General features: G+C 33.4%; 1 protein-coding gene and 1 non-coding gene across 2 annotated transcripts; one reads left to right on the top strand and one right to left on the bottom strand.

Annotated features, from left to right (window-relative positions):
• Nucleotides 1-291: 291 nt before the first annotated feature.
• LOC114165127 lies at nt 292-12,586 on the bottom strand. The gene is made up of 12 exons (XM_028049794.1): nt 11,998-12,586; nt 10,045-11,146; nt 9,626-9,901; nt 8,729-9,505; nt 6,779-7,267; nt 6,062-6,295; nt 5,756-5,821; nt 4,876-5,471; nt 3,340-4,441; nt 2,674-2,949; nt 1,624-2,397; nt 292-966 (listed from the first exon to the last, which is right to left on the bottom strand). The coding sequence occupies exons 1-12, from the start codon at nt 12,483-12,485 to the stop codon at nt 349-351; spliced, it is 6,798 nt and encodes a 2,265-aa protein (XP_027905595.1). The 5' UTR covers nt 12,486-12,586; the 3' UTR covers nt 292-348.
• Nucleotides 12,587-14,875: 2,289 nt separating this feature from the next.
• On the top strand, nt 14,876-14,982 carry LOC114167975. The gene has a single exon (XR_003600574.1). It is a non-coding gene; the product is annotated as a small nucleolar RNA R71 (small nucleolar RNA).
• The last annotated feature ends 2,882 nt before the right edge of the window (nt 14,983-17,864 follow it).

The raw sequence follows: 17,864 nt of genomic DNA, 5'->3' as shown, positions 1-17,864 counted from the left end.
GGCACGACTTGACCTTTGTTCCGAACTGACCCGACTTGACATTTAGATCAGGTCGAACCAGTTCAGCTAGACCTTTTGCCCGACCCGACTCGACTTTTTAGACTAGTAGACTTTTTTTTGTCCTAACCAATGAGCAATTCCACAATTAAGAGGATTTCAATTTCCTTCTTTTTGGAGGGAATTTCAAATTCTACCATTTTAGTTATTTAAAATTCCTTTCTAAAATTTCTCAATTTTAATTTCATTTGAATTTCCTCATCCAAACATATCATTTTCCTAGAAAAATTTCAAATTCTCTAAATAAATGAATTACTATATTAAATTGTCTCATCCAAACACACCATTAATCTAGTTCAAACATGAACATTCTCTCACTTTGTTTCTAAATTTTGCAAATATATTTTCCTGCGGCTTCTTTGTGGGCTCCCCCACATGAGTGATTGGTTGTGCACACGATTTAGGTGATAGAGTCACACTCAGCTCAGATGATGCTTGTGCACTCAATTTAGGTGACAGAGTCACACTCAACTCCGGTGATGCTTGTGCACTTGGTCCAAGTAACTCCATTCTCATTGTAATTGATTGACCATATATCAGATACACAGCTGTTTTCTTAGCCGTGATTCCATCACCAACACCTACAAAAATCTCCACGTTGTCTCCGGGTCCTAGATTTGATATTACACCCTGCCAATCTTCATCACTAAAGAACATTGTTGTTGCTTGCTTATATATCTGAATGGTGCACTTAGTGTAATTAAAGATGAACACATTAGTAAGAGCTTGAGTTGCCATGTTTTCAGGGGTTGATGAATAAACAACACACAACAGCATTCCCTTCATGCGACAATCACTATCTTCAGGAACTTGAAAAGGTACTGAATGCCCTTCCCCTGTATATGCTAACCAATAAGGATATTTGTCCCCTGGAAGCACAAAATCAGCGGAACTACTGGTTCTCAAGACCTGTATCATGCAGCAAAGTTTAGTTATTTATTTAATATGATATCCAAGTTGATATTATCAACCATTGAAGTGTACTTCGTACGTAAAAAAATAGACAAGAAATGGATTGAAATTCAGTCAACAGACGAAAAACACTATATACAAAATTTAGGATAAATTTCTATTTCAATAGTAGTTATGAAACTCTTAACGGAATTAAAAACTTGCACAAGTGATATTCCATGAAAGACTAATAAGATAGTGACGCTTTTTCATTGATTCAATCACTTTGTAACTTTTTACCTTTTTTTCACCTTCCACATCTCTTTATGACCCTGCTTAAAAAATAGATTTGATAATCTCTAACTAAAATTCTGTTAAGACAATTCTTACATAATGAATTTTAAGACTCCCAAAATTGGGGAAAGATATGGTCCTAATTCCTATCTAGGAAAGGAGAATGTATTATTAAATTTAGTTTAGCATAGAAGAGTAATGCTCCCATCACAGCCAGAGAAAATTCACTAAGCCCAAGGCCAAATGCAAAATAATGAACATGCACGTAACCCCATGATATGCTGGGAAAACAAATACATATTTTAGTGTTGAAAAAATATTTTATGCTTTGTAAAATTAAATAGGAAATGTAAGGTAGACATAGAAAAAGAGAGAAGGAACCTTTGATATGCTATTGCTAAGCATATCGAAGACTTGCTGGTAGCTTCCCATTCCAATCAAATTCGATACCATAGAATTTTCTGTAATTGGTGATTGATATGCATTTTCCGATCCAGAAGAGTTTACATTGCATAACCCATGCAGCATTATTCTTAATTCTTGAGTTAGTTGAAAATCTGAGTCGCATTGTACAGAAATACTTCTAAGTTTTGAAAATTCACTGAAGTTTGATAATAGGTTAGCCAAATTATTATCCTGTATATCCATGGATACTATAGACGTTGGCATGACCCCAAATGGTTGAATACTGGATAAAGTTCCTCTTGTATGTGACATCCAAGACCATATGAGAGAAGGAAATACATTTCGTGCCAATCCTTCGTATCCACAAAGGGATATGTATCCAATCTTTTTAGATCTTACTATGGCAAAAGGCACTTGTGTTAGACTAGTATTTTCTGCCATCAGAGTTGTTAAGGATTCCATCTGCCCTATGTCTTCTTCTAACTTATCAATATTTGAACAACCAGAAAGGATGAGGGTTTGTAATGACTTTAACTTATAGATTACCATTGGAAGATTACCAAGGCAAGTACAATCCTTCAAGTTTAATAGAAGGAGGTTATTTAGATCTCCAATCGAATGGTGTACTTCATACAAGCTTGGACAATCTTTGAGAATGAGCTTCTCAAGATTTGGTAGCTTTGAAAAATCTGGGGTCTTTGATAAGTACTTGGAATGACTAAGATTGAGAAATTTTAGCCTCTCCAGAAACTGCAAGAAAATTTAAAACGAAAAAAAGAAAGATTAGCAAAGCATGTGGCAGAAAAAAGTTAATACGACAACTTGCTGTATTACAGATACATTTGGTGTTGTTCTCAGATCAAATTTGTAGATTCATCTGTAATGCACCGAATAAAAAGCAAATTACTAAAGTAAAACTCTAAATTTGATTGGAGAACAACACCAGTTGTAACCGAGTATGAGTTTTTATCTAAATTAACATTGTCATCACAGAAATATCACGTAATATATATACACGTTACTTACCGGGGGCACCTTCCATACTAGTTTAAGATAACTATATTTTAAGTCAATGGCGACTATGTTTTCCTGATAAAAGTTTTCCGGTATGTGGGTTAATGAAAATGCTTTCCAATGAACCCATCTCAGTTGTTTGGGAAGATGTACATAATCTCCAGCTAGTTGTACATGATCAAGTTGCAGAAGTCTCAGTCTCTTCATCTTCTCAAATGTTTCAGTACTGAAACAAACTCCGCCGGTTGTTTGCATCTTCAAAGCCAATCCCTCAATGACTCCGGTTCCCTATGAAAAATAAATGAAAAAACAAGTTATAAACAAGGAGAGGCCACTTAAGTAATAGACATAAGATGCCACTTAAGTATGGTTAAGTTTAGAAGAAAGTAATTTTTCTCTTATTCAGTCTCATTAGATACATCCTTTATATATATGCTAGTAATAAAATTAAAATAATATACAGAATTACAGAAATCCAATATGAAATTTCTTAAAATATATCTACAAGTATACATCTAGAAGCTAAATACTTAGAAAAAGTAAATATAAATCCCATGTTTTTTAACCGAAACTTGGAAAGTTATGATTCAGAAAACAAAAGTACAAACTTTTATTACTCTGCTCATTACATCATTGAGGATGATTGATAGTTCAAAAATAGTAAGAGAAAGTTCTTACAGTTTGTTCACTCAATATATCAAGTACATCATCATGAACCCACAATCGACTGCGCTTCTGAGGTTCTAGCGGTGAACTTTGACGAACAATTTCTCTTCCCATGTCTCTTAGCAAATCATGAATCCCAAATTTGTTATTCTTTTCAATTTTTATGAGGCTCCTTTCTACCAGGACTGTTATTCCGATTTCAGCATGAAGTCCACAGCCATTTAGTATCTCTGTGACATAGCCTCTGTCCTTACCGATAAAAAAGCAACATATGTCAAGGAATATGTCCTTCTCCGTATGATCGGTTAAACCATCATAGCTTATTTTCAATTTCTCTTGTATTTTATCATTTGGTATTTCTTTTAGTTTTGATAATACACTTTGCCACTGTTTTTCTCTTCTCTTGTACAGATAAGATCCAAGAACTTCAAGAGCTAGAGGTAGTGCTCCACAGTAAGTGACTACTTGTTTTGAGAGTTCAAGGAAAGCTTCTGGTGGATTTGCTTCCTTAAAAGCATGCCAACTGAAAAGTTCAAGGGACTCAATCTCATTCATTTCCTCCACTTCATATACTTGGTCAACATCAAGAACATTGAGCAGACGTACATCTCTTGTTGTAATGATTATTACACTTCCTTGAACAATCCCATTACCATTTCCACATAGTGCACTTAATTGTTCCAATGTATTAACATCATCGAGTACAACAAGTACTCTTTTGGTGCAAAGCGTTTCCTTGATCATAGCTTTTCCCCAATCACTGCTATAAACCTTCACCTTTTCTGTTTTCAGGATATCTGAAAGAAGTCGTTCTTGTAAATCAGTCTGCCCTTGATCTCTTTGCCAAACTTCTCTAATATTTGCTAGGAAACTTTTATGTTTAAATTCACATCGAATTTCATTGTAGATGGCTTTGGCTATGGTTGTTTTACCAATCCCTCCCATTCCCCAAATCCCTAGTATATAAGCTCCTCTTGTTTCCTTTCTTAGAAAGCCAATACAATGTTCCACACGACAGTCCAATCCAACTGGAAAGTCTGTAATAGACATGTATGTTCTATCTAGTCTTTCCAAAACTTCACTAACAATTTCCTTCACAACAAAGTTTTCATTTCTGCAAAAAGGAAAAAGAAAAATAACTTGAAATGGTAATGGGTACAAATTATAATAGATCCTAAAATAAAATCGAAGTTACATAAATCCTTTGACACTGTTGATCTCCTGTCTTTCTGCCATAGTGTTCATAGCAGAAACCGTTTTACTAAACCTTTTACAAGTACATCAGAGAAGAAATAAAGATACTATTTGCCAAAGTAGTTTATGAATTTTCTTTAACTGACTTTTACTTGCCACTAAATATATGAATTTAAAATAAGTACTAGAAGAAAATGATAATATTTTATCCGTAGGAATTGAAAACTTGTAAGGATGTTCATAACAACTCGCCCCCTGCACAACTAAGTGAGTTAGATTCCCTTTTCAAGAAAGAATAACTGATGTATAGACAAAAAATCTGATAATTAAAAGGAACAAAAAGTATATGCATACCTATAATTTGAAACATCCCAACCTGCAAAACCTGCTGCTTCGCCCAGTGCTTTCTTCCATTGTTTCACCCGGTGGAGGTCACTAGCTTTTTCCAGAATGACTTCAAAAGAAACATCGTACAGGCTACGTAAAAACCAAGGGAAAACGCCGTAAAACACGGGCAAAACCACTTGACCTCTAAAAGCATGGCATTCCATGATTTTGACAAGTTCGTCGAGACACCATGTAGAGTAAATGTAGTTTTCGGATAAAACAACAATGGAAATTTGAGACCCTTCTATTGCATGAAACAGTTCTGTTTTCAGCTGTTGTCCCTTGGCAAGCTTCTCATCATCCAGAAAAGTATTGACCCCGGCATTTGAAAGTGCGGAATAGAGATGAGAAACGAAATTCTTACGAGTGTCTTCCCCCCGGAAGCTGATGAACACATCGTATAACCATCGGGGCTTAGATTTTGAGGATGATGAAGTGTAAGACATTGTTGATGCACTTCGATGAAACAAGACCAAGACGGTAAAAGCAAGAAAGAAAGTTGATTCAATTTGGTATCGATAGAGTTGTAGGAGCAAGTGAATATGGTTAATAACGAGACGATGTTATCGGAGCGAAAGCGATAAGTTCGATATATTTTTCTTTCTTTCACTCTCTCTACACAGCAGTAAGTGGCAACAATGAATAGTATAATTAACCTCGTTTTTAAATGAAAATTTCATGCAAAATATGTCTATAAGGGTCTAGCAAGGATGACAACGAGGCTTTATTCAGAGGAGTTGTTCACGTTGGGCAGCTAAAACAACTTAAAAGGAGAATTCTGAACAAGACGTGTGGATTTTATTTATGTTTTTAAATATAACTAAGTTTTAGTATTAGAGATCAATACAATAGAAGTAATGAAATCATTGTATATGAACAGTAGCAGCTTCTTGATTTCAGCAGCGACAATAACCTGGAAGGGTAATCAGACAAGTAAGAATAATCAAAACAGAGCATGGAAGAAACATATTATCCGAGAGAGAATATATACCACACTCTGTCCACTCCAGTACAAAATCCTTGAATATGGTCTTCTTTTTCTTTTTCTTCACACTTTTCCTTCTGTCCCCATCTTTCAGATCACCCTCCACGTGGCTTTCTTGCATAACTCACTTTTTTTCCTCATCTAGCTTAGCATTATTTTGTGTGTTACAATACCATTTCCACCGAAAGCAACCTTATCCTCAAGGTTGAACTTAGGAAAAATTTCTTTAATCTTTTTAACATCCTCCCAGCTAGCATTAGAAGAATCTAAAGATTGAATTAAAACTTGAGGAATTAGCTGCGAATGTCTCATGGTGGTACGAGAGTCCATAACTTGTAATGGTTCAACTGAGGGGTCGAATTCAGTGATGGTCAGAAGCAATGGCATGCTCCCTATGAATTTCTTGAGCAAGGAGTGTGAGAAACAGGAGGAATTCGAACAAGATCAGGAAGCTTGAGTCTGTAGGCAACTTGTCGAATTTTCTTAAGAACCTCAAAAGGTCGAAAATAGTGCATGCTGAACTTCGGATTCTTTCTCAAAGCCAGAGTGTTGCCTATATGGCTGCAGTTTTACTAACATCAATTCACCAATTGTAAAGTGTACATCTCTTCTTCTTTTGTCAGCTTGATTTTTCATATATGGTTGGGCTTTTGACAAATTAAAACTTGATTCTTTGTAATAGCATCACGGGCTGTAAGCATTTCCTGAACTAACACAGAAGCACTCGATGCAAGAAGCACATTTGAACATCACACAATGTCTGGCAACCATGAAGCCTAATACAATGCAACATGAACTTTTAACAGGACTTTACGGACGTTATTAATAAAATTCAGCTCTCCAAGAAAAAGTTGAGAATCCTTTTCGATGACTTTCGCATGTTCAGAAATTGGTTGGCACATGTTCTTGATTCTTACTCGAGACAATTTTTTTCATGAATCTTACAAACAGATTTTTATTTGGCTTAGGAGAAAGACCCACTTCCATATCACTTGATTCATCACGCATTAGATAGACAGCTGTTTTCTTCACTACAAATCCATGCCCGAAAGTCACAAAAATCTCCACCTTTTCTCCAGATCCTAAGTGTGACATTATGCAACGCCAATCTTCATCATTAAAGGAAATTACTGTGTCATGCTTGTATATCTGGATGGTGCACCTTGTGTAATTAACCATTAAGACACTAACAAGATATTCAGTCATCGTGTTTTCAGGGGTTGAAAAATACACAACACACAAAGCCATTCCCTTTATGCAACAATCGTCAGGCACAATGAAAGACACTGAACGTCCCTCTCCTGTTTGGGCCAACCAATAAGGATAATTGTCACCTGGGAGTAAAACATCACAAGATTCGCTGGTTGCCAATCCCTGTAGCATGAGAAAAATACCGTAGTCATTTATGCCTGATATTCATATGGACTTTTCCAATCGCTATTTTTTTCATTCCAAAATTAACGAATTAGAATATCTAAGAAAATAACGAGTATTACATAATTAGAACATAGCTCTGATAATTAATTCAAACAAACTTGGTCAATAATAGTTTTGTTAAGTGGAAATCAATAGCTGAATTCTCTCTACATCATAGAGGTTTTTCAACCTATATAAATAAATTATTTTTATATGACCAATAGAATGGTAATATGATAAATATGAAGCAAGTATTACAGCAAGAAAGTGAAATCAATTTTCTAGTGTGCATGATCACTTGGGCTTGTTATAGTATAGACATAAGATATTTCTGGATGTTGGAATTATCCAGGAAAAAAACTGGAAAAAAAATAGAAACAGAAAACGTTAGAATATTTTAAGTTGAAAGAAAAAAAAAGTATGATATTTTATTAATCAACAACTTTTACTTTTATAATTATTGAAAGAGAAAAAAACATACTAAAAATTTAAGAAATATAATTATTACTAACTAACAAACTTGATCCTTTGAGTAAAAGTAGTAACTGATTGACTTGCTCCTCAAATAGAAATGTCTGCATATTATGAATTTATTTGCTCATTAAACTGAAATAGAAATCTAAAGTACTTGCATGTTTCATACTCTTTCTCCAACATATACTTCATTTGATAATCCCAAATTTCTTTAATTTATCTGAAAGTCACAAATTTTGTGAAGATGGTATGAGAAACACAGGCAAAAAAGACAACTTTGTTTTTGTCTTTCTTGTTTTCCTATTCTTGCTACTTTTGATTTCTTGTTTTCCTATTCTTGCTACTTTTGATTTGGTCCATGGTATAAGAATTTGTGGCAATAATAGTATTTCATAATCTTCTTGTATGATTTACAAAAAAGCAAATGTCTCTATATAAGACTTCATTTTCACTACCCAAAAGTCAAAGTTTCACCATCAAATACTTCAAGAGTGAATAGGGAAAAATATGTTTCAGATTCCATTGTTACGTAAGAAGAAGACTCATACATTTTGTTGGAGTTTTTTGAAAACAAGGAATCTAACATTTTATTAATCAACAATGTTTACCTTTATAATTATTGAAAGAACAAAAACAAACTGACAAACGAATAGATATAATTATCAATAACTAACATATATACTTCCCATGAAACAAAATTTGTGACTAAATCATCTGCTATACAAGTGAAAGTGTAAGGCTATTCTGAATTTGGTCATTATACTGAAAAAAAAATATAAATTCAGTAGCAATAGATGAAGTTTAACACTATAAATCATTTAGTAACAGATAAAGAAGGTGAACATTGAAGTTTCCTTTAAATATTTCATTGCTATGATTTCACTTTATCATAATCAATAGCTAATAAGTAGTAAAGGTAAGTAGACAAAGATAAAGAGAACGAACCTCAGATACGCTCTTGCATATAGTATTGAAGACTTCTTCGTAACTTCCAATGCCAATCAAATAAGACTTCAAGCAATCCTTTGAAATTTGTGATGTGTATGATGTTACTTCTAACCCAGGAAAATTTACATCATATACACCATCCAGAACTGTTCTTAATTGTTTAGATAATTGAACCTCTGTATTGAATTGCACCAAAAGACTTCGGAGATTTGAAAGATTGCTAAGCACTGGTGCTAGATCACTCAAATCGTTGTTCTGCATATCCATGGAGACAAGAGATGATGAAGTGCCACTAAATGAATGAATACGAGATAGAGGATTCATTGTTGGTGACATCCAAGACCAAATGATAGAAGGAAAAACATTACGTGATAATCCTTCAAATCCACATAGGGATATATATCCAATGCTTTTTGATCTTACTACTGAAAAGGGAACTTGTTTCACTGCAGTATTTTTAGCAAGTAGAGTTCTCAAGGATTCCATTTGCCCTATATCTTCTTCCAATTTGTCTATCTTCAAACAACCAGATAGGATGAGAGTTTTCAAAGATTTCAACTTGTATGTTTGTCTTGGGAGACTGCTAAGTCTTGTACAGTCCTTCAAATTTATCAATTGAAGATTTTGGAGATTCCCAACGGACTGGTGTACATCGCACAAACTTGGACAATCTTTGAGAATGAGTTTTTCAAGACTTGGTAATTCTGAAAAGTCAGGGGTTTTGATCAAGTACTTGGAATGACTAAGATTGAGGACTTTCATCCACGGAAAAACCTACAACATGGTGGGTATTTATTTTTTGAAATTAGATAAGCAGATGTAATAGTGGTAACTGGAAACAATTACTATTCTATTCAACATGAGTTTTAAAAGAAATTGTCCTGTAATATATACCTGGGGTTCTTTCCAGACTAGTCTAAGATTACTGTGCCTTAAATCAATCGCAATTACTCTTTCCAAATAAAAGTCGTGAGGTATGTACTTTAAAGGAAATCTTTTCCAATAGATCCATCTCAGTTGCTTAGGAAGATACCTATAATCTTCAGTGAGGTTTACATGATCAAGTTGTAATAATCTCAACCTCTGCATTTTCTTAAAAACAGAAGTATTGAAGCAACCTCTGCTGGTTAACTGCAATTTCAGAGTCAATCCCTCAATAGCTTCTGTCCCCTGTGATGACAAGACCAAAGAAAAATAACTTAGTAAAACAATTTACTTTGCTAACGAGAGAGTCATACATAAAGTTCAGCCTAACTACACATGCACTGCAAACACTTTCAAGTTTCAAAACTGTATATAAAGAATGTACTTACAGTATTTTTTGTCAATACTTCAACTACATCCTCATGAAACCACAATCGACTGCGCTTCCCTAGTCTCTTTGCTGAACTTTCCCGAATAATCTCTCGTCCCATGTCTCTTAGCAAATCATGCATTGCGAGTTTGTTACTCTTTACAACTTTTATGAGGCTACGTTCTATGAGAACTGTTATTCCAATATCAGCATGTAGTCCACAGCCATTTAGTATATCTGTAACATAGCCTCTGTCTTTACCAATAAAGAAACAACATACATCAAGAAATATATCCTTTTCCATCTGATCGCGTAAACCGTCAAAACTTATTCTCAGTTTCTCTTGAACTTGATTATTGGGAATTTTTTTTAGCTTTGACAACACACTTTTCCACTCCTTCTTTGTCCTCTCACTCAAATAAGAACCAAGAACCTCCAAAGCTAGAGGTAGTCCTCCACAATAACCAACTACACTTCTTGCAACTTCATTGAAGTCTTCTTTCGGTTTTTCTTCTCTAAAAGCATGCCAACTAAAAAGTTCAAGGGACTCATTTTCGTTCATTTCCTCTATCTTATACACATAATCAACTTTAAGTTTCTTAAGAAGGCGTACATCTCTAGTCGTAATGATTATTACACTTCCATGACCAAACCATTTACGATTTCCACATAGGTCTTTTAATTGGCCAAACTCATTAACATCATCAAGAACAATGAGTGCCTTTCTTACAGAAAGTTTATTCTCCAACATGTCCCTTCCCATCCCAACGCTTGTTATGTTCACCTTTGCTTTGAGGATGCCCGAAAGAAGTTGTTCTTGCAAATGAACATGGCCTCTACGATCTGTTTCGCAAACTTCTCGAATATCTTCAATGAAACATTTATCCGTGAATCTACGATGAATCCGATTGAAGGTGGCTTTGGCTGTGGTAGTTTTACCCAACCCTCCCATTCCCCATATCCCTATGATGCAAACTGTGGAGAATTCTCTTTTAGTAAAGCCAATCACTTCTTGAATACGGGATTCTAAGCCAACAGGAAATTCAGTAATAGACATAGATGCGTTGTCTAGTTTTTTGAGAACGACCTCAACAATTTCGCCCACTAATTGAGCCTGGTTCCTTCAAGTTCAGTAATAAATTAATAAGAACAAAACAAGTATAATGGTAATTTACTATAAAAGAATACATAATACAAATAAGTCTCTTAATACGAATGAATCTTATTATGAATACTTCATAAACTTTTTATTCTAAGTAACCAAACAAATTAAAACTATTTTGGTTTATATGTCGAAAGAAATGGTATCCTTATTATTATTGTGTTGCATTTTCTAAGTGATTCTAAATTATTTTTACAGTTTCTTAAAAAAAATTATTATGATAACATATACATTTTTCATGATTTGATGATGCATTATGTTTATACAAATAACATAAGGGACTTAACACAAATCATTGATCAACACTTTAGATGGAATGAATTAGAGATATGTCAAATTGATAAATATGTAGACACTATAACATATGGAAGTAATAAAAGAATTTCAACCAAAATTTCTAATTTATTAAGCATCCAATTTAAAAGAAAAAATTTATTAACTACTCATAGAAAAAACAGTTATATATAAAAGACCTAAAACATACTTAAATCAAGATATAATAATTTTAAGACTTAAATAGTATTTTAGACCTTATTCCTTCAAAATAAAATATTTTATACAATTATTTTCATTTTGTCCTTGAAAAAAGAAAATAGAGAATAACACAAAAATAAAAATTTTAATTATTAGTTTCACTCTCTATTATTGAGTAAGGTTTACATTTTATAGTTCCAATAATAAAAAATAACTCATTCAACTATTCTACATTTTATTTTCTACATATCTCTATTCTATCATTAAAACCTTAATAAATGAGAGTTACAGAAATAGGGAAAGAAAGTTATTGCACAAACTCAAATTATTCATTACCTGGTATTTCTGGCATTCCAACCAGAAAAATTTGTTGCTGCGGTGAGTGCGGTGTTCCACCTCGACATCACCGATTCACCCCACGATCTTTCCTGTGCAAATGCTTTCAAAACATTTCCAAAATCTCCAGTTTGATGACGAACTTGGGAGGGAACAACATGGTAAAATACAGGCAAAACTATGTGGCCATAAGTTTTGTGGCATTCAATGATTTTTTCCAACTCGTTAAGACACCAAGAAGATTCAGTGTAGTTTCTGGAGAAAACAACGACACATATCCGGGAGCTTGCAATCCTATCTAATAGTCCATCTTTTAGATCCGCTCCCTTGGGAAAATCTGCTTCGTCAAGGAAAGTGTTGACTCCGGCATTGGAGAGGGCAGCGTAGAGATGAGAAACGAAATTCCTACGAGTGTCTTTTCCCCTGAAATTGATGAACACATCGTGCATACGATCGCTACTGGCTGAAGAAAAATACTCGAATTCCATCACAGGAAATAGAGTCAATGATTAGAAGGGAAAGCAATGACCCGTATGGAGTGATGGGATTAACGAGATGATTATTTTGACAGTGTGACAGAGAGGAGATGGGAAGGAAAAGAAAATATGATAATGACTTTAAAATAAAAAATTGGGAGAAAAAGATTAGAAAAAAAAATCTAAAAGGAGAAAGCAGAAGGAAAACTAAGAATTCAAACGATGTTTTCTCGTGTATTTTTTTAATTTAAATTTTAAACTAAGTTAGTAATTTTATCATTTATGATACCATATAAAAAATTTAGTAATTTTTTTATATTATAGTTTATTATATTATCATTTATGGTACCATAAAATATGTAACATCAAGAGATTAATTGAAAGTAAGATAAAGAGGTTAATTTACGTAAATGAGTTAATTTACATTTTAGTTTATATAAAGGGATCTATTTTTTAAAACATGATGAAGTTGGATGAAGTCGTAAAAATATGCCGACCTTGACATATTCGTCAGAGTTGAAGATGCAGTAACTCACTTCTATTTTTTCTTCTTCCTATTATTTCAGCTGAAATCGTATCAAAAGCGATGATTTTAGTTTTTTTCTTTTTAAATGTGAAGTTGTAAAGATTTTTGGTTTGAGTTTTTTTATTGCAAACTTTTTTTTAATTTGTTTATATTATTTATTTAAATGTTTTTTATTTTTTTTAAAGTAATCTGATTTTATAATTTTTATTATGTTATATTTTAATGATTTATTTTTTAGTTATTCATTTAACTAATTTTATATTTAAAATTAATTTAATTAATTAAATACGTGACAAAATTATTACATAATAAAATTGAGATTACTGGATATAAAATATTTAATTGAAAAATTCTCTATTATGATTTTTGACAATAAGAACTTTTTTTATTTACTTATTCTTAGTTTATTGAGATAATTCCAGTTGTCATGTATTTAATTAATTAAATTAATTTTAGATATTAAATTACTTAAATAAAAACATAAATAAATCATTAAAATAGATAAGAATAAAAATTATAAAATCATTTTACTTTAAACAAATTAAAAATACATTTAAATGAATAATAAAAATAAATTAAAAAGAAGTTCACAATAAAAAAAATTAGACTGAAGTTTTCAAACATCTAACAACTCTATATTTAAAAAAAAATATCTAAAGTCGTTTCTTCTAATACAATTTCAGTTGAAAAAAAATTAACTAAAATTGTCATCAGCGTAAAACTTCATTGGAAAAGAAAAGAGTAAAAGTCATAACACGTCAAACAACTTTAACTCTGCATCTATCTGATTATTTCACCCAATTTCATAATATTTCAAAAAACGGACCATTTACATAAATTAAAAAATTAACCCATTTTCATAAATTAACCAAATAAAGAATGTAAAAGATATAAAAAATTAATTTTGTAATGAAATTTAAGTTCTTGTATATTAAAGGATAAAAATAGTGACCAAAAAATATAAAAGAACCAAATCATAAATAGAAAAATCAATGAAAATTAAAATTAAAATTTGAATTGAAATTGAAATTTTTATTTCATTTTTTTCTCTTAATCAAACATGGCTTAATAATGGTGTTCAAAGCAAAATTGATTAAAAATAAACAAAATTTATCCAAATAACCTATAACCAAAAAAATAAAAATAAATAAAGTTTGATTGTTATAAAAAAAATTAAAAGCAAGTGATTTACAAGTTTGATTCTTAAATATTTTTATGTCTTCCTATCTAATATAGAAAAGTGTTAATATGACTACTTTTTTTTTATAAAATTATCATCTTGATAGGCTAGCTCAAGAGATGGTTAGAAAAATGTTAATATGACTACTTTTAACACATTCTTTCAAAATTTATATTTATAATCATAATTATTTTAACATTTTTTTAGCTAAACTTAATCTTGTTACTTAATATACTTTTAATTATGATTGTATAATTTTTTTTTATTAAATTTTAACTAACAAAAATGTAAAACATAATGAATTAAGTTATTAATTAAAATTTGTGAATCTTTGGATAAGGCTTATTTGTAATGTGTGCTTAGAATCTAAGCAAATAAGGAAAAAAAATTCTTTGAATGATCACAAACAAGTATGGCATTAAATTAGTTCATTGTGATTTATAGTTTACACTTATGTTGTGTTTGTTTGAGGTTAAACAGGGATACAAAGATAGATTACGTAGTAATTTTGACGTTTGTTTGAAGAGAATTAAGAGCAAGGGAACGTAGTCATTAGCAGGATTTATCATTTTTCCAATCTCACGTATTGGCAGGTCATTTGAGCTTATTCATTGATTAAATACAATTTTACCCTTCTGTGGTTAAAGAGCTGATTCATTGATTAAATACAATATGTTCAGCTGACCAATATCTTCAAATCCGTGATTTGGGCATTTCCTCAATAAAGAATTGAACCGCTCCCAAGCTTCACAGAATGGCTCATCTGGGCCTTGCCTAAACGTCGAAATATTAGCTTTGGCTTTGATGTAGCGAGATGGTGGAAAGAATCTATTCAAGAATTTCTCCTCAACATTCTTCCAACTGTTCAAACTCTGATTTGGATGTGACTTAATTCATTCCTTTGCTTTACTTGCCAAAGAAAAAGGAAATAAACGCATGTATACATGCTCAAGATCTCCTTCTTGAAAGCCCATGGTTTCGATCAATTCATATAATGTAGAAAGATGAGTATATGGATCTTCATTATCCATTCTAATGAATTGATGAGAATTGATTAAGCTGAGGAAAGCTAGCTTCATCTCCAAAGTTTTGGTGGTGGGTGGTATTGCTATGCTAGAAAAATATCTTGACCCTTGTTGCATAGCATAGTCTCCAAGTGTCTTTCTGGTTGGAGCTAGCCTTTGATTTTCCATAATTTCTTATTGAGGTGTGATGGAAGTACTGGAAGATTCTTCCCTTGTCTTTCCTTGCTTCTTTTTGTTTTTGCCTTTGTTCCTTCTAGTTGTCTTTTCTATCTTCGGGTCAAATGCTAATCGATCTTTAGGAACCTGACCTCGTAAGAGCATAAATCAAAACAGCTCAAGCAAGGATTAGTACAAAGGAGAAAATTGAATAAACTATCTAATTAAGAAAAATATACACAAAGCTGGATGAGATAACTAGAAATTTCAAAAGAACACTGTTCCCCGGCAACGACGCCAAAAATACTTGTTGATCTCCTGGCAAGCGTACCAAAAATCAATTGTAGTATAATGATTTGAAGTAGGAGTGTCGAACCCACGAGGAACGGATTCAGTGAAAATTAATAATTATCTCAATCAGCATATGTACAAAGATTTTAATTTGAATTGTTATTGAGTATTGCATAAAATTAATACAGTAAAAGCGGAAAAGTTTAGAAAAATTTAGTAAAAGAAATTGGGATTGAATTTCATCTATCTCCCTTGTCTGTAATCTGGATGAATATAATACATAACATCTGAAAATACCAATATTAATGCACACTCAAAAATCATTTATACTGATCCCTCACGTATAAAATTCATAAGATTAGTTCCCTGAATATTGATTCCTCACATATTCAGCAAACTATCCAGCATTATGGTCGAGTGTTAAAAGCAATTGATATATTGAGATCTATTCCTAGCATCACAGTATATCAAGTATCATTGTTCAAATCAGATTTTCAGAAATACTTTCCAGTCAGATCTAAAAGGCAAAATCAAAACATTTATTGATCAGATAGAATCAAGCATTAAGAATAGAACAATAATACCAATATTGAGTAAAAACAGAAATGCTATATATAAATATCACTAGATTACATCCAAGTTTGAGTAGATTACATTCAATCCCAAGGAGGAAGATTAGTCACTCATGGTAGCCATCAAAATCCTAAGAGCTAAAGAAGAAGAAGAGGAAAATATGAACTGAGTTGTGCTCGTGGTCGCAGCTCCAGCAGGTTTGTATTCTTCTCCAAATTCCCAGCTGCCTTCACTATTTGATTCAAGGAGTATTTATACTCCACGAAGGTCTCGCTCAAGCTACCTGAGTCTCGCTTGAGCGAGACAGAATACTTCAAGTTAAAGAAAGCGTCTCGCTTCGGCGATAAGTGCTGAAGCAAAGATCTTGCTTAGGCAAGCCAGAGTACTTCGAGATGAAGAAAGGGTCTTGCTTAGGCGAGATTGGCAGCATCAGATCTCGCTTGGGCGAGAATGGCGGCAAGAGATGATTTCCACTGCACAAGCTCTCGCTTAGGTGAGGTGTAACATCCTGGTCGGATATTACTAATTTAAATAATTAAAAATAGGGATATAAGTATAAAATCACATTTATGATAATTCCTTTTCCCAAAACACGAGAAAATTTAAAACTTTTATTTCAACGCGCCAAACTAAAATAAACTCGCAGCGTTCAAGTATTACAACTATAAAATGTTTATAAAACTAATACAAATAATTCATAATCTGCCCATAGGAAACCAGTGAAAATCCCTAAGTGTTTCCCACTTTGTCTCTACGCATCCACCTGCTCACCTGCAACAATCCATGCTCCCATGTAACAAGTTACATGATCATCACCAAACACACACAGATAGGGTGAGCTCATATAAATAAACAAATAAAACATTACATTAAGTAAAGCATCTCAAAACTATAAAACGTGTTAGCAAATTTCCCTTTCGTTAGATGTCTATTAATTCTACACCCTTTGATGAGTCCACTGATCGATCTTTGCTGCACCAGTGTCTACTCGCTCCTCTGACTACAGGCCACCACCTGATAGTCCACACGCGGGAATAAATTTGCCACGGCCTCGCACCGTGACACCAAGTGGAGTTCCCTAAAACGAACAGGAGTTCGTAGTTGTTTCGAGACTACCAAACTCAATCAGATGCACTAAAGAGGGCAATCATCCGAAACCTCATCGTACGAGCCACGATCTCGCACACTCCACTGGACTTCCTAAACCACCAGACTACAACCTAGAGTGGCCACGTGTTACCCCAATACAAGATACACTCGTAATTGGGCCTCTAGCCAAAGCATCGCATCATGAACATCACCTAAAGTTGTGTAGAAATCCTCCTCGTGTACCAACTCTGCACCAAAACTGCTTGGCGTGCCTCTTGCGTCGCTAGGCGGAACCTGGTTCCAAACCACCTGGTGGGCATCTCACACCGCCAGGCACAACGCACCATACCAAAGCCTTGTCACATCATCACCGCCTGGCAGTCACCTCACGCTGCTAGGCGTCATACGCTCTCTAGAGCCTCTACCAGATCTTTTCCGCTTGGCGGGATCACATTTTCCACCAAGTGTCATGCGTTCCAAGCTTCTTTGGTTTTCCCTTATCACCTGGCAGCACATCCCAAGCTGCCAGGCAGCACACCCTAAGTCGCTAG

The sequence above is a fragment of the Vigna unguiculata genome, chromosome 10 (genome assembly GCF_004118075.2).
Source record: "Vigna unguiculata cultivar IT97K-499-35 chromosome 10, ASM411807v1, whole genome shotgun sequence".
NCBI lineage: Eukaryota > Viridiplantae > Streptophyta > Magnoliopsida > Fabales > Fabaceae > Vigna > Vigna unguiculata.
The sequence above is the reverse complement of the archived record's forward strand: the minus strand, read 5'-3'. Positions and strand labels throughout refer to the sequence as shown.

Excerpts from the sequence above, each read along its gene's own strand:
- LOC114165127 (XM_028049794.1), bottom strand. The coding sequence starts at position 12,485 with ATGGAATTCGAGTATTTTTCTTCAGCCAGTAGCGATCGTATGCACGAT. Across the intron at positions 2,950-3,339 it reads ATATATTGAGTGAACAAACT|GGAACCGGAGTCATTGAGGG; the intron begins GTAAGAACTTTC and ends TATTTTTCATAG. Across the intron at positions 2,398-2,673 it reads TAGTATGGAAGGTGCCCCCG|TTTCTGGAGAGGCTAAAATT; the intron begins GTAAGTAACGTG and ends ATTTTCTTGCAG.